The sequence below is a fragment of the Dermacentor silvarum genome, chromosome 1, assembly GCF_013339745.2.
Source record: "Dermacentor silvarum isolate Dsil-2018 chromosome 1, BIME_Dsil_1.4, whole genome shotgun sequence".
Classification (NCBI taxonomy): domain Eukaryota; kingdom Metazoa; phylum Arthropoda; class Arachnida; order Ixodida; family Ixodidae; genus Dermacentor; species Dermacentor silvarum.
In genome coordinates this window covers 78,800,955-78,825,091 of record NC_051154.1, presented here as the reverse complement: position 1 = coordinate 78,825,091, position 24,137 = coordinate 78,800,955, and the positions used below count along the sequence as shown (strand labels likewise).

Below are 24,137 nucleotides of genomic sequence, written 5' to 3'. Positions count from 1 at the left end.
ATGTCTATCACCAACACAGCAGGCTACCAAACATGCAGCGTGCACTGGACATAAACACAGTCATACAGTGAAGACATGGTAGCCGAAGGCCAAATGCTGTAGTTGGTCAGTGTCACAGACCCCGTGAACTAGGCGCAAACGGCGGACCAAATTCCCAAGCCAACTTCTCAGCTTCCGAAAATAATCCCACAAAAGCAAGGACAATTAGTAACGGGCCCTCTGGTGTGCCAGCAAGCGCCGGTTGCTGTCCAAAGACCAAGTCAGAGCCCAGAGTTGTCGCAACACAACAAAATGTATTCTTCCAAACAAGGCAGTTACACACACGCATGCACCCTTAGGCTAGACACTGCACAATACAATTCAGATGGGTATTCACAAAACACAGGGAAATAATTAACAACAAGCACTAACAGTCCAACACGTAAAGTACAAATTGGTCTTGAGCCGAACGATCTCGGCGTAGCTCAAGGCAAATCTTTAAGAAGGAACTTCTTCCGGAAATGCAGATGCTCGATGAACTCGTCGACTAGCTTGTTGGGGAATCCCCTTCTTCTGCAGACGGTCCATCTTCATGTTACATCTCTTCACCGGAGCGGTCTCCACTCTTCTGATTCCCCCACGGTGTTTTTATAGCTTCCACAGGCGTTCTCGAACCTTCCTATTGGAGGGGTGATCCCGTAGCATGGCCAAAGCCTGGGAATCTAGTTAATTCTCGCATCTTCGACCGTGGGGGGGTGACTCCCCCTCTTGGCACGTGCTCGGGTTGTAATAATCTCTCTCTCAACTCGCCTTCGCGTGACTTGCAGATGCTCCTAGACTCCGTTGTTCGCGTCAGCTGTTGAGGCGTATGCGCTCTCCCCCTCTGTTGAAGTTGCCGCGGGGCCGGCGTGTTCTTTCACTGGCTTGCGTGACACGCGGCACGCGCTCTGATTACGCGCTCTTTTGTGACAGTCAGAAAAGGGCTGTCAAGTCATAACATGGGTGCCACGAAAGCAAAACCAAAATGAAAAGAAACCAACGCCGTGCACGCATGTGTACACATTCATTGCTAGCAGACACCAGGATCAATGCACATTAACTGTGGTAACGACGCAGACTTCGCTTGATTTCTCAGGGAAAAGTGTTCGGGAAAATTCTGCACATACTCTTCTACAAACCTGCAGACTCGCATTTTAAAAACCCTAGCAGGGCAGGTCGACCTAAAACGTCAAGTTTCCTTCCCGTAGCCAGCGCATGCGTGGCGCAACAGCGAAGTCCCCCCGCTGACGTCGCACGCGAAGGGGCACCACGCAAAGATCTCGGGGCTAATATCGATTTGCCCAAGCAGCTGTACTGAGCAATCCGAGAGCAGCTGCACCACATTTCTTTTGCATGGAAGCTCAATCTGAGGATAGTATCAGGATTTTGCAACCTCCTCTAGCTTTTTCTATCAGATAGAAGGATCAGCTGCTTCTTCCATGCAAGTGCCTCAAGAACCGAGTTAATTCGGAGAAATTTACTCACAACATATTCTAATTTCCAGTACAAGATCTGCTTGTCAGCTATCCAAGGGCTATCCATACCAAGCAAATTGAAGAGACTATACATTGGTGCACAAGACAGGCACCAATAATGTTTTTTTTTTTTTTTTTTTTTTTTTTTTGTGTGTGAAATGCAAAAAAAGACAGGCACACTAAATATGTAAGTAAAGTCAAGACTTGGAAAGCCAAATATTATATGCAACAGGCATTGTGTATAAGAAATGCCGAGATCTGAGCAATCATTGTGCTTGTATAAGCACATACTTGTACAAAATAAACTAAAGGGGAAGTCACTACACACCAACTGCTAATACCAAAAATTTTATCAGCTGCACATTCGCAATATTTTTTTCCACAGTTGAAATTGTGAGAAGTAATGATAACAGGACATTGCTATATATACCTTGAAATCCTTTTCATCTTTGGGGTTTACTGGAACATTCTGCAAGAAAAAAAAAAAGAGCAACTTCAAGTGCAACTACCACAGGACATCCCACAGGAAATGCAGATTAAACTAAATGGTTTCTGGTTTAGCATGCACTGTCAAATTAATCGAATGAATTACTTGGAGGCAACCATTATATAATAACAGTACGCACACAGTATATATAATATTATTGTTATCACATAATCAATATCCTCATTCTTTTTGACAATATGCCTTTCTTAGCAGGGGCAGAAGGCCGCAGTTTGCCTACACTGACCTCCCCTCTTCTGCCTACCTTTAAACCATTTAACAGCGGCTGCCCCGAATTTGCTACATGCTGAAAAGGTACAGCCTATGCCCTGGCAATATTCTCTGGCTCAAGTACCGGTTGTCACGCATTCGCAATGAACAATGTTTTCCAGTGCTGACATGCGGAGCCATCTAGTAGCAATAGCGGGAGGGTGGCAACTATTGTTCGGAGTTGCAATCGACAAAGTGCTTGCACATGCAACGTCAACTCTTTTTGACAGGTTTTGTGAACGTAAAGAAAGTCAGTTCCTTCTTCCAAAAATTCCTTTAGATTGTTTACATTCCAATGATTACAACAGCTATGTAGTGAGCTTGAGAATGCGGTTAATTTTTGCATTACCACTTTGGCCGCGAATTCGCCACATTCGGCATTTGCGGCACTCCGTGGCTGTAGCAACATGTTGTCTAAAGACCTGGAAAGTGCCTTGTTTTTCGGCAGGTAATGGGACTTCAGGACTTAAGTGAGGTGTGGGGAGGTGGGGGGCGGGAATGTACCTGGTGTACCGGCGAAAAGCGAAACAAAAAGTCACAGTTTCCGCCAAAAGAAGCATCCATTGCGATAGCAAATTTACTAGTAGAGTATACAGAGTAAGGATAGTAGTTTTATCGCCTGCATAAACTTGGACACATACGCTTACTAACTGAATTAACAAGCATGGTGTTAGCGCACACAAGCAAACATGAATAGATCGCACTCGATGACCGCAGACAAGCACTGTAAAAACGCTGGCGTGAGCAAACGCAGGAGGAGCAGCATCCGAAGGTTCGTGTGGTCTATCGCTTCAACAGAAACTGAGCGGCAAAAGCACAGCGCATACAAAGGTCAGAGCTGTGTGTGTGGAGATTGCTTTCAAGATACGGTGCGCGTGCGACAGCTCGCAGCCGCACAAAGTACAAGTACGCGCCGTGGCTTGCAGAGTAAAAGCCGCGCTGCTTTCGCGCTTTCCTCCTTTCGTGTGGGAGATTGAGTCGCCAGTTCCCCTTGCGCCTGGTCGCAAGATAGGCACTGAGTGCCGCAACTAAACGTCGCCTGCCCTCCCTCGCTCGCTCCCATCCCCCCACGGCCTTCCGCGCGACGAGTCGTCACGTTTGCTCTCCACCGTACGTTCGCTCTCCGTTAAAGCCAGCATCCCTGGCACGCTTTCACTTGCACATACAGCATACGGCATACAGCAGCATACAGCAATTTTTTTTTAATTTTTTTTTTCAGGAGTGGGAGTGTGGACGCGCGCGTGGGGACCAGCGGCGAAAACCAAAACAAAAAGGAGAAGGGCGGGAGACATTGGGCGCGTGTTTTCATCTCTGTGGCAGTGTCCAATCAGGAGTGGGAGCGTGGGCATGCGCGTGGAGACCAGTCTCCAGACGAAAATAACAGCTTTCTTCCGCTAATGCTGTACTTGTCAGGAGAACTTGGTTTCTGTGCTGTGTTGCGATTGTGTTGCATGTGTGTGTGCGTGAAATATGTAATAAATTGTGTTTGAAAGGTGGGTTGCCCTTTTGGCATAAGCAAAAGTCGAGAAAAGCATGCTTTGGTTATAACGCGGTACCGCTTATAGCGCGAAATTTTCACAAATCCCGCGACTTCGTTATGAGCAGTCTACACTGTATTTGGCTGATTAAGCTCTGCGTCACCAGGTGGCTGGACCGTACATGCCGATCAGGCCACTCATGTACATCTACGCTAAAGCTCCGTCATCACAGCGGTATGGAGGGGCTTTAGTTTATGCCTCCGCCTATCCGTCAGAACGCCTAGCTCGCCTGTGGTTACCGGAATACCGGACACGCTCGGCGCTCCGACAGAACTCTTAACGCACGCTGCTTGGATCACTCTCGCTGGGGATCGACGGCCAGGCGGCTAGCAGAGAGGTTTGAGAGCCTTCGCGCGCTGACCTAAAGACAACTGGAAGTAGACGACATCACGTCACATCATGACATAGAGCCAGTGAAGGCGAAGCTTAGCCCCGATCACTCGGCGAACAAGTTGAGGAGAAAAAGCATGGCTAGAGAGGAGGGTGTAATCGTCTGTAGCTCTCTTAATATGAGACTCTTCACTTGAATCGTGAAGTGAATGTTTTACTGTAGCTGTACCCTACGCGTCTACAAAATTTGACCGAACCCCTTCAGGGACCTTTTAAGTCTGACGGCAGCTGCACATGGCATTATTACTTGTTCTAAAACTTTTTACAGTTTTAAGTAATAGCTTCAAACAAAGGAAGAACTTTCTGTAAATGAAACATCTTTAACCATGAAACTTAAAAAAACATGAGCACGTATACCTCTAAGACAAAAAGGTCTCCAGCGAAGTAGGCTTGACCCAGTTTCCAGAAATCAGAGAAATGCTTCTGGAACAGCTCTGTAACCTCCTCCACGAAAAGCACCTGCTTTGGCTGAGATTCGTCCAGACCCTTTCCAAACTGTTCATCTTCATCGTCATTAGCCACTGCAACACACACATCATTCAAGTACACGCGAAGGGTTGGAAAGCACTAAAACACTTAAAGAGAGAAAAATAGATCACTCACAGCTGGCTATATGCTTCTGCTTGCAGTTTATCACAGAATCGTACAACCAAGTGTAGTTGTGCCGTACCGCATCCCATGCTGGACTGCCAGGAACTTCCAGGCTGATCAAGTATCTGAAAAGCAGTGTAGATGCCAACATTCCAAATAAAGCTTTTGTTTCAGAAAGCAATGCCCTGCAGTTGAGAGAACCCATATTTTTCAAAGGAAAGTTTCATGAAGTTCTATAAAGTGAGTGGCTGCACAGCATCTCATGCCAGGCAATCAACAACATAAATAGAAGCAGCGCGACTGCATTTTCACAATAAATCTGCAGTCAGTGCTGGCATCACAAAAGTTTCGGCCAGCTTAACCTCTAATTTTAGTTTCTTACTTGAATAAGGTCTTAAACCAGCACAAAACTAATGGAAACTAATTGGGACCAGAGAATCTGTTTTCTCCTCATTAGCTCGCATTAGTTTTACTAACACAAGCTAACTAGCCAAAGCTTAAACTCCATTTAATGTGGTATAAGTTATGTGTCAATCTGCATAACTAGCTCTCTTATTTTATGGCCCATTAATTTTTCCCGAATTTCATGATTTGAAAATGTTTAGCAACGAAGAGTGAAAAACCAGGCTAAACTCCTGAGCTTTCTTTTTATTTTTCTGCAACTTACACATGTGAAAGCATCTCCGTATCCAGACTACTTTATGGTGCAAGCATCTGACACAACTCCTTTCAAGTCTGGCATGACAATCTCCAACTCAGCAAAAAGCATGCAGCATACATCATTAGTCAAGGAACATGTAGTGGCATCATCAGTAACACCATCAACGTCACATGATTGTTTTTCATCTGTGTAGTAGTGCTATCATTTGTGAATATTTTGTCTTATCTTAAACTTTAACACAATGAAGTGCAAATCAAGTGGTTTCACTAAACGTGTACATACTAGCAGGTAGGTCAAAACAAGACACAAGACAGTGCACTGTTACGCTAAGAAAATGTGAAAAGGAAAGGTGCTCAATGCGAGAGAAATTGGTGGCACTAATGCAACTAGGTCAGCTAGGGGGTAGATGTTTTGGTAGCAAAGAGTGATAAAAACATGACAAAACAAAAACAAGACAGTGTGCCAGGCAAGGGATATGCTTAAACAAGATTGTTAACAGCACATGAATGCTAGACATAAGGGATTTGCCTGACACGCTGCTGAACATCCAAGTGGGGCACTTGAGCCATTTGCTGTAATTACAAGGCAAGATAAACTGAACCTAACATATTAAATATAATGACCCTTTGGACTCGTATAGTGGAATCTCGATGATACGATCCCGGCTAATACGAATTTCCGGATGATACGAATTTTTCTGTGGTCCCGGCTGAGCCCCATTACTTTGCAACGTGCTAGAGAACGGTTGTTACGAATCGATTTTCAAACCGCGTCGGTTGATACGAATAAACGCCGCCCCACTGACGGCCGCGAAAAAGAACAGCGCGCAGTCACGCGCATTCTCCCTTTCTTTTTTGGTGCGGAGGCGGCGCCAGACAGCGCAAAGGCCACGACTGGGCACGAAGAGTTTGACGCAGTGGCGCTTTTCTAGCTCTTGCACGCGGCCGCCGCAGCGAGCGAAGGTTCGTGCGGTCTATCGCTTCAACGAAAACTGAGCGGCGTAAGCACGGCGCATACAAAGGTCAGAGCCATGTGGAGATCGCTTTCAAGATACGGTGCGCGCGACAACCCCGACAGCCGGCACAGGTGCAAAGTACAAGAACGCATTTGTTGGCAGAGTAGACGACGCCCCCCCCCCCCCCCTCCCTCCCTCCTTCCTGCGTTGCCTTCCCGCTTTGCTCCTTTCGATGGGAGATTGCGTCGCCAGTTACCCTTGCGCCCGGTTGCAAGATACGCATTTGGTACCCCGCAGCACAGCGTCGCCCCCCTCCCCTCCCATACCCACCGGCCTTTCGCGCGACAGAAGCAGGGCCGGGCTCGACTGGCGCGCCCGGCCGTGACGGAAGTCGCGTTTGCTCTCCGCTGTGCGTTCGCTCTCCATGCGTGAAGGCGCACGTCCCCCGCGCAAGCGCCTTCACTCGCACATACAGCGCACGGTGACGCTTTATCGCCCTTGGACTCATGCTCCCCGTCTCATGCTCCTCCTCCACATCGCTTTCATTGATCTCCCCTCCCGTCGGTGGGCGCACCTCGTTGAGAAGCGTGCTCGCTACCGCCCTTGTCGGCGAGATTTTCCAGCGGAAGCCGCATTATAACCGGTATTTCGTCTCACGCAGCTGCACTGTAAGCGGTATGCGTATACATGGAGTTCTATGGGAGGGTAAATGGGAGTCGGAAAAGCCCGTGTTGTAGCCAGTTCTGCGCTATAAACAGTTACGTTATGAGTGATCTATACTGTAAATGCTTTTTACATGTGCGTGCCTGAGTGAGTTCACCTCCTACTCTTTAATTTAGCTAGTTTTAATTGTGTTTCGATGATACGAATTTCGGCTAATACGAATATTTTTCGTGACCCCGTGAGATTCGTATCATCGAGATTTCACTACTCTGGCTTTTATTCTTTGAGTCAAAACAAATTGATTATTTTTATATACCATGTCTGCAGTGGCTCAATGGCTACGGTGTTGTGCTGCTGAACAAGAGGTTGCAGGTTTGATTCCTGGCTGCAGTGGCCGCATTCCAATGGGTGTGGTATGCAAATATGCTTGTGTACCCTGCTTTGGGTGCATGTTAAAGAATTTCAGCTGGTTGAAATTACTATGAAGCCATCCACTACAGCCTCCCTAATAACTCACCATGCCCTTTCAGAACATTAAACCAGACAATTTCATTACATTTTTAATTATATCACCCCCAGGTACCTAATATGCAAAGTGAATAAGCACTAATATGAAACGTAAAAGAAAATTGGAAACAAAATTTAAAGGATCTCAATGTTGTTGGAGCTGCAAAATGTCACGTTACCAAATGAAACATATTATGACAGGATTAAAATAAACTAGTAAAAATGTAAGAAATACCCATCAATTCAGGTAGCACATGAGAATAAAAAAAGGGGGAATAACTGCAGTCAATGAGCAAGTCAACAGTTGAATGACATTTTGAAGACAATATTGGTTCGGAAATGTCAATTAACCGTTGATTCAGTTAGTGACTCCACCCCCTTTCTTCAGCTATCAAGCTGAAACAGAACCCATCTTTAGTTGGCCCGACATGCTTATCATGAGCACCAATGCCTCCCTTCTAAGCACAATAACACATGTATACATACGTTCGCTTGAATCTCACCTAATCAAACGCTTCTGCTCGTCTACTGGCATGGGCAGCTGCTTGAGACTGTTCATGAGCGAATTGCGAAATCGCTGCACTCGCTGCTCCACGTCGCTAAATACTGAAGCAGAGAATAAAGAAGAAAGCCACAGCTGTAGCAACAGAAATACACCACAAAAGTGTTAACAAATATAAATGGCCGCACCTTTGCGAAACACAGCAACCTCGGTGTCCTGGAATAGGGACTTCGCTCGATTGTAGTCATTGATAACAATGTCATAGTCTCCCTAGTTCAAGTGAAAAAAATTAAATAAAAAATAACAATAATGAAGTAAAAGAGAGGTGCGAGAGGGAAGGTCACTTTGATGGTGAAAGCTTTTAATCTAGCTGACACACTTTAGCTTTCAATTTGCACCTCAATACGAAATACTTATGCAACACAAAATTTACAAGAAAGAACACCTGACAACAGTAGAAAGAAATGGACAAAATAGTTCAGATTATGACCACAATCATTTAAACACACAGTTTGTATCTGTGTTTGAGGAGCAGGGACACAAATGATCACAGCTGCAGGTACCAGAGGCCATAGTGTCCATGCTTAAAGATGGCTTTCATGAGCTATGGCATATAGAAAATGAATAAAATGCATTTTCATGATGAAACTCATGAATCTGAAGTGACCGAAACTGCGGGGCCTATTGAAATTGCCAATATGTGTACAGTAGATTAAATACACCATCACATAAGAGGTCTTCAGAGAAGTGTCTGGCAGATATATGCCATTAATTATCTGTATTTTCTATGGTCTAAACATGAAGTCTGGCACTGTTAGCTACACCTCATAGGCGATGAAAAGAAGTGCAGAGTGATGTTCACCAATGCCTGGCTACATGCTCAGGCTGCAAGAAGACAAAACTTCATCGTAGCTTTGACTTCTGTGAGAAGCTGTAGACGGCTGTATACACCGTGCACAAAGTTGAACAGGTGATGAGCGAGCCTGTCAACTGTCAGGCACAGTTGATTTGGCCCTAAATATATCTCCATGGAGGAGATATGTCTGAAAAGCTCTGGCCCTTCATACGCAATGCCTCATGACAATGCCACAAGAGGTGGGAATTGAATACACTACGTTGGTATTGCCCCATTTGCCCTATGTAAGTGCAGTGGCTGCACTAACATAGGGCAAACGGGACGTTGTATTAATGATCGTTTGCATGAGCATGCATACTGTGTCAAGATTAAGACTGGTAGTAATCTTGTTGTTCATTGTGCAAAGTGTGGATGTTAACCACTCCTAGATAACACACGTGTGTTAAGAAGGTACAGCAATCAGATGGCCAGGGAAATTTTTGAGGCCTTTTCAATGTGTCAGTTAGGAGCCACCTGTGTAAGTGCCCCATCTATAGCTCTTTGCGATAAGGAACTTAAGTTCCTCAGGAGTTATTCAGTTTGGCCTGTGTCCACCGTGTGTTTTGTTAAATTTGTATAGTGTTTGTATAATTTGTACAAACAATTTGTATAAAAAATTTATACAAAAAATTTGTATACTTTTTTAGTGTTTTTGATGCATGCGCAGTAGGAGTTGACTGACGATGACTCGCCTCCCCTTCCCCCTTTTTTCTCTCTTTCTGCCCGTTGCGAATTATATATATTTGCGCAGGCTTTAATAAAGGTGTTGTTGGCAGTCAGCGCTCATCTTGTGTTCTTTCTTGTCCGTGTGCTTTTTAGGCGCTGTTTTAAATATGAATGATCCGTACCAACTAGCTCGCACCCAAACCCTTCCGACTTTGTCCTGTTCAGCAACACTAGGGATGAATTACAACAAATGACTGAGGACCTTAACCGAGAAAGTGTAAGAGTGGGGTTGAAGATTAATATGCTCAAGACAAAGATAATGTTCGATAGCCTGGCAGGGGAACAAGAATTCAGTATCGCCAGTCAGCTTCTGGAGTCTGTACAGGAGTATGTTTATCTAGGTAAATTACTCACAGGGGACCCTGATAACGAGAAGGAAACTTACAGAAAAATAAAAAATGCCAGGCCTGCACGGCACATGCAACACAGTCACAGCGTAAGCTAGACGAGCGTTTCGACAGTACTACCTAGTAATTTGAGTGAATGCGTCAGGAATGCGCTTGCGACGCTGTCGCGCGTGCAAGCCGATGCATTCTATCGCCGATGGCTAGCGCCGTTCGGCCCAGCCAAGCGGCCGACAATGCAACTACGGCTATCACATTCACTCCCATTGCAACGCGTCCAATCTAGCGCACTCAAAGTGATCCCGAGTGTCCGTCGATATGTTAGCGCCATCTAGTTAGAGCGGCAGCAAAATTTACATCGTCTGAAAGGTTGCGTTTGCCGGCGCCTTAACTAGATGGAGCCACCATACCGGCGGAGGCTTGGGACCGCGTTGCTTGCGTTCCGCGTCTGAATCGCATCTCGTCGTCTGCGTCTGCGCGCCTGCATAGGGCACGTTTATACAGTTAAACCTGGATATAACGAAATTGACAAACCCGAAAAACTTCGTTATAAGGAGGATTTCATTATATGCAGGTTCGGCACGAAAATTTGAAAAAGAAACGCTTACCGTATTTCCTCAATTCTAATGCACCCTTGATTGTAACGCGCACCCGTTTTCCATTTTCATCGGAGCACTCATCCTTGGAATCTCACACCAGGTACTGGATGCGTGGACGCGTGTCGTTTCGCACAAGCGCGAGGCATCAAAAACGAAGAGCGAGCGTCACGATGGCGTCGTATAGTGTTACAGTAGAACCCCGCTGTTACGTTCCCAGGTGCTGCGTTTTCCCAGCTGTTACGTCGTTTTCGGTCGGTCCCGGCACAGCTCCAATAGAACCTGATGCATTGGTAACCTCGCTGTTGTGTCGCAACTGTGGCACCGTTCCCGCATCATACGTTGCGAACTGCCACCCCGCGCCGGCTCAAGCGGTCATTTCGACTTTTCGTGTCGCTTGGCTTGGTGGGTTGACGATGGCGTTGGCCGCCCAAAGTGCCGGGGGTGACAACTATGACGTATTTTGGGTTTCCGCCAGAAAAAGTATGGCCCTTGAGATCCATATTTGCTATTTAAGGATGGTGTCTATGACGCGTTGTGGCCCTAAAATTGGTTTTGGCTTATAGATGTTCCGTATAAAGTTCAAGGGCGATAACGCAGCCGCCGCGCGCCGTATGGTGTATGTGCAAGTGAAAACGTGCGAGGGGAGCCGACGACGGCGTCTAAATCTCACGCGCGCAAGAAAGAAAAGCTGGGATTAAGCGCGCCTTTTTTCGTCGCGCTTGAGGCACCGGCGAGGGAGCGAGGGGGGAGGGATAGTGGGCGGCGTTGTACTGTACTCTGGCATCAACTGCGTACTGCGTGGCGGCGCGCGGGCCGTATCTTGAAAGCGATCTGCGTTGTGGCAGAGTCTAGGCAGTGTAGGTGCGTCGGCGGCTCGTAGCTTTGTGCGTGCTGTGTGTTCTCAGTGCTCAGTTTGCGTTGAAGCGATAGACAACAGCACGGAGGTCACTTCGCTCACTTCTGCAGCGGCGCTTCCACACGCCGCCAGCGTCTGCCAGCGCGTCGTCAACATCAACTGGAAAAGGAGAGTGCCGGCTTAGCGGGCTAGGCCAGGTGCAGCAAGCGGCAGGATCAGGTTTGAATGAAGGGAGGGGGAAAGGTCACGCCAGTGGTGGCAAAATCTCCGGGTCAAGGGATGCAGGCCCGCCTCACACACGCTCGCACGCACGTACACGTGCGCTCGTCTTGCATTCCAACGCAGCGGAGAAGGTGCTTCTGGGTGCTGCTCGTGCAAGACAAAAAAAAATTGGGGGCGAAATCTCTAGGTTGTCAGCGGGAAAAATTCATTAAGTCGAGGGGGTCTCCCGTTGCCAGTTCGTTATGTCGAGGTCCCAAATACATGTGCTTCTATGGAGTAACAGTGGGGAATAGAAAAACTTCGTTATATCCAGGAATTCGTTATATGGAAGTTCGTTATAAGCAGGTTTAACTGTAGTACATTTTCCTGCTCTCGGATAGCAAGCGTTTGCGTGGCTCAGTGGTAGATTATCCGCCTCCCACGCAGTGGGCCTGGGTTCGATCCCGGCAGAGAGCGGGTACTTTTTTTCGCATTTCCGGCGATAGCGGCTATGGGGCGGCGGCGGCGGCATCATCGCGACCCAAAATGGCTATTGGAATAAACCCATAACAGCTTACGCTGTAAAATGGGTTGGAGTGCATATGGCACGCATTACCAAATTCTGACTGGGAGCTTACCACTGTCGTTGAAAAGAAAAGTGTACAATCATTGCATTCTACCAGTGCTAACATATGGGTAAAAAACTTGGAGGTTAACAAAGAAGCTTGAGAACAAGTTAAGGACTGCGTAAAAAGCAATGGAACGAATGTTAGGCGTAACATTAAAAGACAGAAAGAGAGCGGTGTGGATCAGAGAGCAAACGGGGATAGCCAATGTTCTAATTGACACTAAAGAAAAAAAATGAAGCTGGGCAAGCCATTCAATGTGTAAGGTGGATAAATTAGAGTAACAGAATGGGTGCCAAGGGAAGGGAAGCGCAGTCGAGGACGGCAGAAAACTAGGTGGGGTGATGAAACCAGGAAATTTGCAGGCGCAAGATGGAATCAGCTAGCACAAGACAGAGTTAACAGGTAAAAGCAGGGAGAGGCCTTCATCATGCAGTGGACATAAAAATGGGCTGATGATGACATCTCCACTATCAGTGACACGAAGATCTAAGAATCAAGGTTATTACTTCTGATAAGTCATCTGGTTCCAGACAGTCTGCGCATGGTTTAAATGGGGGTGAGGGGACGAAAGGAAGAAAACAAAATGCTCATAAACATCTAGCTCTGCATCAAAAATTTGAAATATTGAAACACATTTTAGAGACACATTGGCTGCCAGCATATTCAATGTCATCAAGAGTTGCTCAATTTGAACAGTGTTCAAACCTTTAGCTTTCTTACATAGCCCATGCCACAAGAAAAAGCAGTCACAGCAGCTACAAGTGACCAGACATGAATATTTAAAATAGACTCCGTAGGTGCAATATAGATTATATGCACCTTCACACAAGGTGTATAAACTATAGCGGAAAGACGAGATGGACAGACTGACACGACAAACCCAGTTTCAAGCTCTTAACAGTTGTCGCAGTAGAAGACTCTGAAATACAACATATCAAATTTTGCAAGATGTTCCAATCCTGGATGCAGCATCAATCAATCCCTCTTTATTTCGTCCCCAAGAGAGAAACGAGGAGCCAGGAAAAAGTTGCTTAAGAACAGCTGGACAAAGTGCGGTCTCGTTTTTTTGGGGTCTTGGGAGGCAAAAAGTGGGGTATGCTTAAGCTTCACCTTTAAGAGCGGAACTTGATAGCGTGAGAACAGAAGACTCGAAACAAGCAAACATTTATTCAACGGGCAACTAAGCTGATGTTGCGGCCATGATGTCGAGCTTTTCTCCTTTTGCGGACGCGAAGCACACTGTCCACTACAATAGCATTCAAAGATCTCAGACTGCTTCTCACACTTCCTGGGAACTGCAGCTTATATAACTGTAATGTTTACCGAGAAACGCTGGCGCCGAACGCTAGGCACGAAGGCGAGCTTTTTGGCAGAAACGCGGCCTCTTGCGTGGGCCAATCCCGGAGGTGGTGCCACAGCAGGTAAAAAAATTACATCATTTTCAGGTTTCTGTTATTGCTTTGCACTTTTAATATCTTAGTCTGAGAAGATATAACACAAAAGGCATGTGCTGTCACTGTTTTGTTTCATGACATTTGTTTGTGGGCTGTCATTCTCAAAATTCCGAGGAATAACTTTGTCAAGAATGTAAAACAAGGTATGAACAGCTTTAGTGATAGAATGGTGTGACAAAATAACCCACATATACTGCATACTATATAGCAAGGCGAGGCATATACAACATATACCTAAATATATATGAGAATTTTCGCTCACAGGATGCCGGCGCCGACACCGGATTTTCTGCGACACGGGGCCCTTAACAATATCGCATTAACATAGCCCAATAAAAAATATGAGTTGGCTTTAGCCAACTCAACAAAAACCTGCCACCCAATCAAGTTAACATTACTGTGGGTCTGTCATGAGTACAAGTGGAAGCTACTGTGAAAAACACTATTGACCACATTTCATGCTAAAAGAATGCTAAATAGAAACACAAAATCAGTTTAGATTGGTGAAGCATTCTTTCAAAACTCTATTTTAATTCCTTTGGTGGAAAACGTTGATTACAAGAAGAGAAAGTAAAATCCAGCATACAAAATTTCCTTTAAGTTTTGTGGCCAAACCACAGCATCAGTGCATGAGTATGATGTTACAGATTTAAACTCATATTCCCGTATATCCGGCATTTTAGAGTGAAGAGGCTTTGGTTCATTTCAAATGCAATGTATTGTTTCCTTATCAATAAAGAATGAACTAAACCGAAGGACAATTTGTCAAAATCGCTCATTTATGGGCAATTCGTGCAGAAATTTCAATAGGATGTTGCCAGCAATCTTTCCTTTCTCAATATTCTGTGGCCTACAAAGTGTCCTCTTGTAGAAATGTAATTTATTACTGTAGCTTAACTTCATCTGCACTGTCCCTTTGAAAGTGACACATTGCAATTTTAAGAGGTAGTCTTAGACATTCACTAACTGATCACTACGAGTAATTCACTGTAAATATATCAGAGTAAAAATAGGCCTTCAAGTTTGCATGTTATTTACAGCACATCAAACCCCTGGTTGCCAAAAATACTAAAGTAATTCTCAAAACAAGCTGATGGGAAAATATATATATATATATATATATATTTTTTTTTTTTTTTTGTATTACCCTCAAGGCCAGGGGGCATTGCGGAGGGGAGTGGTATGAACAGTTTCAAAAGGTTACAAGAATGCAGTAAGTTGCAATAAAAAGAAGAAATAATCATTGCTGATATTATACAATGTTAGCTAAAGTACAAATGAAATGAACTTAAAGTCAGGTTAGGGAAACTGGACAGTAATAAAGTTTGGTAAGTACAAAATAGCTGCTACTTATACAATTTTAGCTAGTGCTAGTTTAACGGCACTGTTATCAGTAATAGTAACAATGTCTGGAGGAAGGTGGTTCCATTCCTGAGATGTTCGCGGAAGAAATGACTGAAAAAGACTTTTAGTGTGGCACGATACAATCCCTACTTTGAGATAATGATCAATGCGATGAGAAACATACATTGGTTGCGTAATTAACTCATTTCGTAGCACATGGTGATAGTATAATTCATGAAAAAGAGCTTAATAAAATATTCTTCGGCGAGAAGCTAACGGCGGTAAGTTGAGGTTACTTTTCATAGTGCTTATGCTTGCTGTTCTATTATAGCACAAAGAATGAAACGGACCGAATTATTTTGAAGAAGTTCAAGAGGTTAACTTGACATGAATCCCAAACAGCCGATGCATATTCTAATTTTGGGTGTATTAGTGTCGTTTGCAGCAGTAGTTTTAAAGTTGGCAGAGCAGAATGAAAATTTCGGTGCAAATAACCTAACAACCGGTTGGCATTGTTAATAATGTAACTAGTATGAACAGCCAAGACAGGTTAGTCGTAATATGAACTCCAAGGTACTTATAGTTGTCAACGGATTCAAGGGCAATGTTATCCAACTAATAATTGGGTAAGGCATGAGCTGCTCGGGATATTCTCATTACTTTGCATTTGTTAATACTGCTACGGTACGGGAGGACGCTTGAAAGTGAAGCAACACGACGTGAGTTCGGACTGTGACATCATTGGTCGCTAGGCCTCTCGCATCCATCATTTCGAATAAACGCATCTCACCGTTACAGTACTGGTGGAGGTGCTGGGTAACGAAGAGGAGTCCAGGACGAACGACCACGGAAGCGCAACATCTGAAACTACGCCGAAGCCGCCGCCTGGCCGGACTACCACCGCTTCCAATGGACACAATCCCTAACGGTGAAGACGCGCTGACTTTGTCTGGTGCTACGTGGCAACATCACATGGCGCCACGGACCTTCGCCGGAAAGGTCGGAGAAGACATTGAAGAGTGGCTGAACCACTACAGTCGGGTGAGTCGCTACAACCGTTGGAATTCAGACACCCGGCTGACCAATGTGCCATTGTTTCTAGAAGGCACGGCGCTCATGTGGTTTAAAAACCACGAAGAAACTCTAGCCACATGGGAAGACTTCGTGGATGAAATAAAGAGCTGCTTTGGGGACCCATCTTGGAAGAAGAAGCACTCTGAGCAGACTTTGATGCAGCGTGCTCAAGTGCCAGGCGAGACTTGCACAATTTACATTGAAGAAATCTTGAAACTGTGCAAGTCTGTAGACCCTCGCATGAAAGAAGAAGACAAGGTCGGACTTCTTCTGAAAGGGATTGCCGAGGACGTCTACAACTTCCTCATAGGAAAGGACACCTTGGAGTCTGTAGCCGACGTGATCAAACATAGTCGCACGTTTGAGACTGAAGGCTAGGCGCATTACACCTAAGTTTGGTAGACTCGCCAACGTCACCACCGTTGCGAGTGTTGACGTCGGTCCTATACCACCCTGCGATCTCGCGTCAACAATACGACAAATCGTATGCGAAGAACTTGATCGACGTGAAGCTATCGCTGCAACAAGAGCACGTGTCAGCGATGCCTATTTGCCTTACAACGCAATGTGTGCGTCCGTTCATGCCACGGGGTATGACGATGCGCCTCGATCACGAGCACCGGTACGACCAACCTACAACTTGCATCGTCGCGATGGCCTGCAGAACGCCTTCAACCAACCACATACCATGGCGTCATCGTAGGACGATCATCGCGAATACACGGAGCCTAGTGGAAGGTTTCGTGATGTGCGTGAGGCACCTGTGTGCTTCCAGTGCGATGTCCGTGGACCCGTGGCTCGATTCTGCCCTGAGTGCCGTCGCGGACAACCGCGGTTTTATGAGAATCCGCCGGCGTCTCCTCTACGGAACAATCGGCCCGGTAGTGCTCGCTGGACAAGGGACACGTACTTCGGAAACAGTTTCCAGCAGAACTCCCGTGGTGACACGTTCATGGGCAACAACTACCGACAGAACACCCGCAGCGACTCGCCTGCCTCCGTACAAAGCTTGACGCCCCCAACTACACGCCGGCGCTGTTCTCCATCGCCTGGTCGCCGTGTCACTTCCCCACCACCGGGAAACTAGGTGGTGCGGCTGATGGAGGTGAGGTCACCAAACATTCGTCACAACACACACACATGCCTCCACCAGTTTCGATGATGCAGAACAAGGTTCACGTCCTCTTAGACGGACTTCCGACGATGGCTTTGATAGACACTGGAGCAGCTGTTTCGGCTATGAGTTTAAATTTTAAATCACAGCTAGGACCCAAAGTGATGTTTTGCTGGGACAACTGTGCCACATTTCGTGCAGTGAGTGGGGAGTCGCTGCACCCTGTCGGGATGTGTGTTGCGAGTGTAGCTTTAGGCCACAGAGTGTTCAAGGTCGAATTTGCTGTTCTGGCTAGCTCCACGCACGACGTAATCTTGGAGATCGATTTTCTACGAGAGTGCGGCGCCACTGTAGATTGCGGCGCTGGTGAAATTTTGTTATCCGTTTTTACTGAGGGGTCTCCGCGCTGTCATGGTACCCTCGCCGTCACTGACGATATTTGCTTGCCGCCCCAGTCGATGAAGAGAGTGCCCGTTGATACCCCTGCTGTAGACGCTGGAACGTTTGATGTCCTTGTGGAGCCGGTCCCCCTCAACTGCGTCAAGAAAAATGTGCTCGTGCCACGTTGCACAATTTCTATTACCGATGGGCGATCCTCATTATGGGTGCTGAATTGTTTTAGTGAGCCTGTTGTGCTACCCAGTAGAATGCGGCTTGCCCTCTTCGAACAAAATGCGAGCAGTTGTTGTACTGCAGCATTAAGCAACGAAACAGTAGACCACGTGGCTGTCACTCACCCTACAGAGGACAAGTTTCTGGGTATGGTCAACAAGTCGTTGCCGTCAGAGAAGCGCCGAGCCTTGGTCCACGTACTGGGGAAGCATGCCGTAGTCTTTGATTTTGCGCAGAGCGAGGAACAATGTAATGTGCCAGAGTCACGTACTCGTCAGGTGATTGACACGGGATCCGCTCATCCTATCCGGCAGAAACCGTACCGTGTCTCACCTGCAGAGCGCAAAATCATTGCTCAACAGGTGGAAGAAATGCTAAAGAAGAAGGTCATTCAGGAGTCATGCAGCCCTTGGGCTGCACCTGTGATCCTTGTAAGGAAGAAAGACGGTTCTTGGAGATTCTGTGTGGATTACCGACGTCTCAACTCTGTCACCAAAAAGGATGTATACCCGCTTCCCAGGATTGATGACGTAATTGACTGCTTGCATTCTGCCTCGTAGTTCTCCTCCGTGCATCTAAGGTCCGGTTATTGGCAAATTCCCATGCATTCGGATGACAAGGAGAAAACGGCCTTTGTAACCCCAGATGGTCTGTTTGAATTCAATGTAATGCCGTTTGGCTTGTGTAACGCCTCAGCCATGTTTGAGCGCTTCATGGATACTATTCTGCGTGGACTGAAGTGGGAAATTTGTCTATGTTATCTTGATGACGTTGTAATTTTTGGCCGTTCATTTGACGAGCACAATCGCCGTCTTGACATTGTTCTTACATCTCTTGAGAGAGCTTCGCTCACCTTGAATTCTAAGAAGTGTCACTTCGGCAACCGTGAGACTCTGGTTCTTGGTCATCTTGTCGAAAAGCACGGCGTTCGGCCTGACCCTCAAAAGGTCGCTGCAGTTAGCAGCTTCAAACAACCGCAGTCACTACGAGAGTTGCGAAATTTCCTGGGCTTGTGCTCGTACTTCCGTCGCTTCGTGCCTAAATTTGCCGACCTGGCTTACCCCCTGACATGTCTACTCAACAAGGACGTGCCTTTTCAGTGGTCAGCAGAATGCGAGTCATCGTTTAAGCAGCTCAAGTTTATACTGACTTCAGGGCCATTAAGTTCCATTAGCCATTTCTTACACCAGCTAGAAATAATGTTCAGATCGGCCTGCAGTGCAGTTATGTCATCGGAGTTACCTATTTTGCAAAAAACAGCGCAATCATCGACAAAAAGGTGAATATTTGAAGATATTTCTAAAGGAAGGTCGTTAATATAAATAGGAAATAAAAGAGGACCTAGTACAGAACCTTGTGGTACACCTGAGTATACTTTAGTGAAGGCAGAGTTATGGTCGTTAGCAATGACGAACTGAAAACGATTGGTTAGAAAACATTCTATCCATTTTAAGAGGTTACAGTCAATACCGTACTTACTCGATTGTAACGCGAGCACGATTGTAACGCAAGCGGTGACTTTTCCTTGCATCCTTCAAGAAAAAATAAGACCACGAAAGTAACGCAAGGGGTGACTTTTTCTTGCGTCCAGCAAAAAAATGAAGAAGACCACTAAAGTAACGTGAGACCACCAGATGCATGAAAAATCGCAATTTCGCCCGAAAGGCGAAGCATCAATTGCAATAGCAAATTAGTAGAGAGCTATATGGAGTAAAGATAGTAGTTTTATTGGCTGCATAAACTTGGACACATTCGCTTACTAACTGAATTAACAAGCATGGTGTGTGTCAGCGTGCACAAGCAAACATGAATAGATCACACTCGACGACCGCAGACAACTGTCAAAACGCTGGCGTGAGCAAGCACGGCAAGGTTCATGCGGTCTATCGCTTCAACGGAAACTGAGCAGTGAAAGAACAGCGCATACAAAGGTCAAAGCCATGTGGAGATCGCTTTCAAGATACGGTGAGCGCGACAGCTGGCAGCTGCGCTAAGTACAAGTACGCAGAGTAGAAGCCACACCCCCTCTTTCCCCGCGCTGCCTTCCTGCTTTTCTCCTTTCGCCTGGGAGATTGAGTCGCCAGTTTCTCTTGCGCCCGGTCACAAGATACGCATTTGGTATGGTATGGTATGGTAAAACTTTATTATTGTCCGTCGGAACGTGCGTCAGCACATACGCATTTGGTGCCGCAGCTAAACTTTGCCTCCACTCCCTCCCTCCCTCCCTCCCTCCCTCCTTCCCATTCCCCCACGGCCTTTCGCGCGATGAAGACGTCATGTTTGCTTTCCGCCGTGCATTCACTCTCCGTGAAAGTGCGTCCCTCGTGCGGTTTCACTCGCACATTTTACTTGATTATAATTGGGTGCATCATTGCAGTTTTTAGACAACTTGAATTTCGGTATTCGATTGTAATGCGAGGTTTGACTTCAGGTAGCAAAAATCTGGAAAAAAAACTCGCGTTACAATTGAGTAAATACGGTATTAAGAAGGCTTAGTTTGTATAGTAATAGCTTGTGACCTACCTTATCAAATGCTTTAGAGAAATCTCGGAAAATGCAGTCGGCAAATGAGGATTGATCTAGAATGCATTGTAACTTGTGCGTAAACAAGATGAGCTGTGTTTCGCACGAATATGTTCTTCGGAAACCATGCTGCGCTGACGTGAAAAATCAATTAGTATCGAGAAAATTAACCAGGTGAATATGTATAATGTGCTTCAGCACTTTACAACAGATGCTGGAGAGACAGATTGGTCTATAATTAGTGGGAGAAGATTTAGCACCTGACTTGTGAATGGGAACCACCTTCCCAGTTTTCCATTGTACAGGCAAAGTAGGTGCGTCCAGTGATTGTTCAAAAGGTTTAGTTAATATGACGGAACTTTAAGTAGATGTGTTCTTCAAAAATTTAGTTCTTATCGTATTGTAACCTGGGGAAGTCTGATATTTTAACCTGTCAATGAGTCGGGCAACACCAGATGTATCAATGACGATGGGATCCATGACTGAGTAATTATACTGACTCATAAAAGGTAAATGGGGGCTAGATAATGGCGAGAAGGTTTTGTTGAACTCTGTGTTTAAAACCGAAGCACAAGAGTGAGCAGCAACAGGTTCACCAGAATGATCATTCAATATGACGCTATTGTCGGCAGAAGGGTTAATTAGGCGGCAGAATTTGGATACATTGGTCGGCAATGATGGAAGGACATTAGCTTGGAAATTAACCTTGGCAACCTTCAATGCATTTACGTACTCATCAGAAGCAGTTTTATATTTTTCCCAGCGTGACTCACTCGGTGACTGATTGGCTAGTCGATAAAGGTGCTTTTTCCTGCTTGATAAACGTCGGATATGGCTTTTATACCATGGTGCCTGGGGATTAGAAGTTATTGTGCGGACAGGAATGTATTTTACTGTTAGGCATTCTACTTCGGCTGCAAACATGTTCCAGTTAGACCGCACAGAACGGTCATTAAAACCGTGAAGAAAGACTGCAATAAATTCAGCTAGCTCGTTATTTATAGCGTCAAAGTTAGCTCTCTTGTAGTTGTGTATGGTTTTCTTCATTTTGCTTGTTTCAACAGAAGGTGCGGAAAGAGTCAAGGTGAGCAGCGCATGATCGCTGATGCATGGTAGATGTGTTACTGGGGAGGCAAGGTCGGGGGTAGAAGTCAAGATTAAACCTAATGTGTTCGCCGAGTTAGTGATACAGTGAAATCTCGATGATACGAATCTCACGGGGTCATGAAAGATATTTGTATTAGCCGAAATTCGTATCATCGAAACACAATTAAAACTAGCTAAACTAAAGAGTCGGAGGTGAACTCACTCAGGCACACGCACGTAAAAAGCATTTACAGTATAGATCACTTATAACCTAAGCGTTTATAGTGCGGAACTGGCTACAACGCGGCCTTTTCCGACTCCCGTTTACCCTCCCATAGAACTCCATGTATATGCATAACGCTTACAGTGCAGCCGCGTGAGACGAAATACTGGGTATAATGCGGCTTCCGCTGGAAAATCTCGCCGAAAAGGGCAGTAGCGAGCACGCTTCTCAACGAGGTGCGCCCACCGATGGGAGAGGAGATCAACGAGGGCGATGCAGAGGAGGAGCGTGAGACGTGGAGTATGAGTCCAAGGGCGATAAAAGTGTTGCTGCGCGCCGTATGTGCGAGTGAAAGCGCGCCTTCCGCGCGGGGGACACGCGCCTTCACGGAGAGCAAACGCCACTTCCATCACGGCTGGGCGCGCCAATTGAGCCAGGCCCTGCTTCCGTCGCGCGAAAGGCCAGGGGGTATGGGAGGGAGGGGGGGGGGGGGGGGCGACGCTGTGCTGCGGGGCACCAAATGCGTATCTTGCAACCGGGCGCAAGGGTAACTGGCGACGCAATCTCCCACGCGAAAGGAGCAAAGCGGGAAGGCAATGCAGGAGGGAGGGAAGGAGGGAGGGGGGGGCCGGCTTCTACTCTGCCAACAAATGCGTTGTTGTACTTTGCGCCTGTGCCGGCTACCGGGGTTGTCGCACGCACTGTATCTTGAAAGCGATCTCCACACGGCTCTGACCTTTGTATGCACTGCGCTTACGCCGCTCAGTTTCCGTTGAAGCGATAGACCGCACGAACCTTCGCTCGCTGCAGCGGCCTCGCTTCCCCATGCAGGCCGCAAAAGCAAGAAAAGCGCCACCACGTCAAACTCTTCGCACCCAGTCGCGGCCTCCACACTGTCTGGCGCCGCGTCCGCGCCTCCGCACCAAAAGAGAAAGGGAGAAAGCACGTGACTGCGCGCTGTTCTCTTTCGCGGTCGTCGGTAGGGCGGCGTTTATTCGTATCAACCGACGCGGGTAGAAAATCGATTCGTAACAACCATTCTCTAGCACGTTGCAAAGTAATGGGGCTCGGCCGGGACCACAGAAAAATTCGTATCATCCGGAAATTCGTATTAGCCATGATCGTATCATCGAGATTCCACTGTATTCTAGTTGGTTCAGTCACGAGCTGCGATAGTGAAAAAACGAAGCACAAATCTAAGAAACAACTTGCCTCGGTCGGAAATGGCAATAAACTTGGTGGCTGTGTATTGCACGATATGTTTGGATAATTGAAATTACCAAGCAGAAACAACGGGGCCAAAGGAAAACGTGTGTGAACGGTGTTAATCGTGTCATGAAGTTCATCAAGGAATGTAGCTGTAGCGGACGGAGAACGATAACATATGCCGAAGATAACTTTTATCTGGTCAAGAGTTACGGCGGCCCATACGATTTCGAGATTAGTTTGTACAATAATGCAAGAAGATGGAATATCAGATGATATAGCCAGAAGAACACTGCCTCCTCGACGCTCAGTTCGATCACAGCGGTACACTGCAAAATGATTAGCGTCCTGAAAAATTTCGAAGTCGTGCACATTGGCTGGAAGCCATGTTTCGGTAAGTGCTATATATTGACATGTGCATGGCACATGTCAATAGCAGAAGAGAGCGAGTCATTTTTATTAAGTACACTTCTAATATTAGTAAATAGGACAGTTAGGCTGCATTGTAAAGTACGGCCACTACCCCTCATTATCTCCTATCTTGAAGAGGCTTGTGCAGCATTATCACCCGAGGAGGTGCCAATGAGTTGCAGCTTAACCTCTTCAATTTTGTCTGTCTGCGTGTTGTAGCAAAAACAATCATTGTTCATGGAGAGCTTGTTGTATCAAAGCTGGAATTGCGGCGAGTTTGGTTGAGCTTTGTCAAATTCAAGTAGTTTTTTGCGAGCAGTACGGGTTGAGGCATAGAAGTCTTCGGCGATGGTGATGTTTTGTTTTTTTAGGCGGCTGCAACAGGATAAAATTTTTTGTTTTGTTTTGAAGTTTCCAAATTTGGCTATTACCGGGCGACACTTGATCGGTGAAAATTGGCCTAGGTGATGGGCGCACTGAATTGATTCAGGCGGGAGCGTGTCTAGTACAGTCACAAGCACGCTAGTTAACCAAGATTCTGTTTCGTCCCAGGTCTCCTTGCTGTCTGAAAGGCCATAAAAAATTAAATTGTCCCACCTCGTTAATGCCCGCCTCGGTGTTAAGCAAGATATGCTAAGCAAGGGGATGATGTTTTATGACAACAGAGCAAGCAAGAAACCCAGGCAGTACATAAAATCTATAAATGGTAAATGTAGCACTAACACAAAAATTAGGTTTTTTGCAAAACTATTTAAAAAAAATGGATGCACTAGCTTGCAAGCAGTT

General features: G+C 46.2%; 1 protein-coding gene across 2 annotated transcripts in view; it reads right to left on the bottom strand.

Moving 5' to 3' along the window:
- Positions 1 to 24,137, bottom strand: part of LOC119431206 (exocyst complex component 2) — a 53,455-nt gene that overhangs the window by 22,050 nt on the left and 7,268 nt on the right. For both annotated transcript variants that reach the window (XM_037698678.2, XM_037698686.2), the window contains exons 10-14: positions 8,243 to 8,324; positions 8,056 to 8,158; positions 4,779 to 4,891; positions 4,533 to 4,696; positions 1,924 to 1,962 (exon numbers count right to left, since the gene is read on the bottom strand). In XM_037698678.2, the coding sequence (XP_037554606.1) occupies positions 1,924 to 1,962; positions 4,533 to 4,696; positions 4,779 to 4,891; positions 8,056 to 8,158; positions 8,243 to 8,324 (501 nt within the window). The remainder of the gene's footprint in view (positions 1 to 1,923; positions 1,963 to 4,532; positions 4,697 to 4,778; positions 4,892 to 8,055; positions 8,159 to 8,242; positions 8,325 to 24,137) is intronic.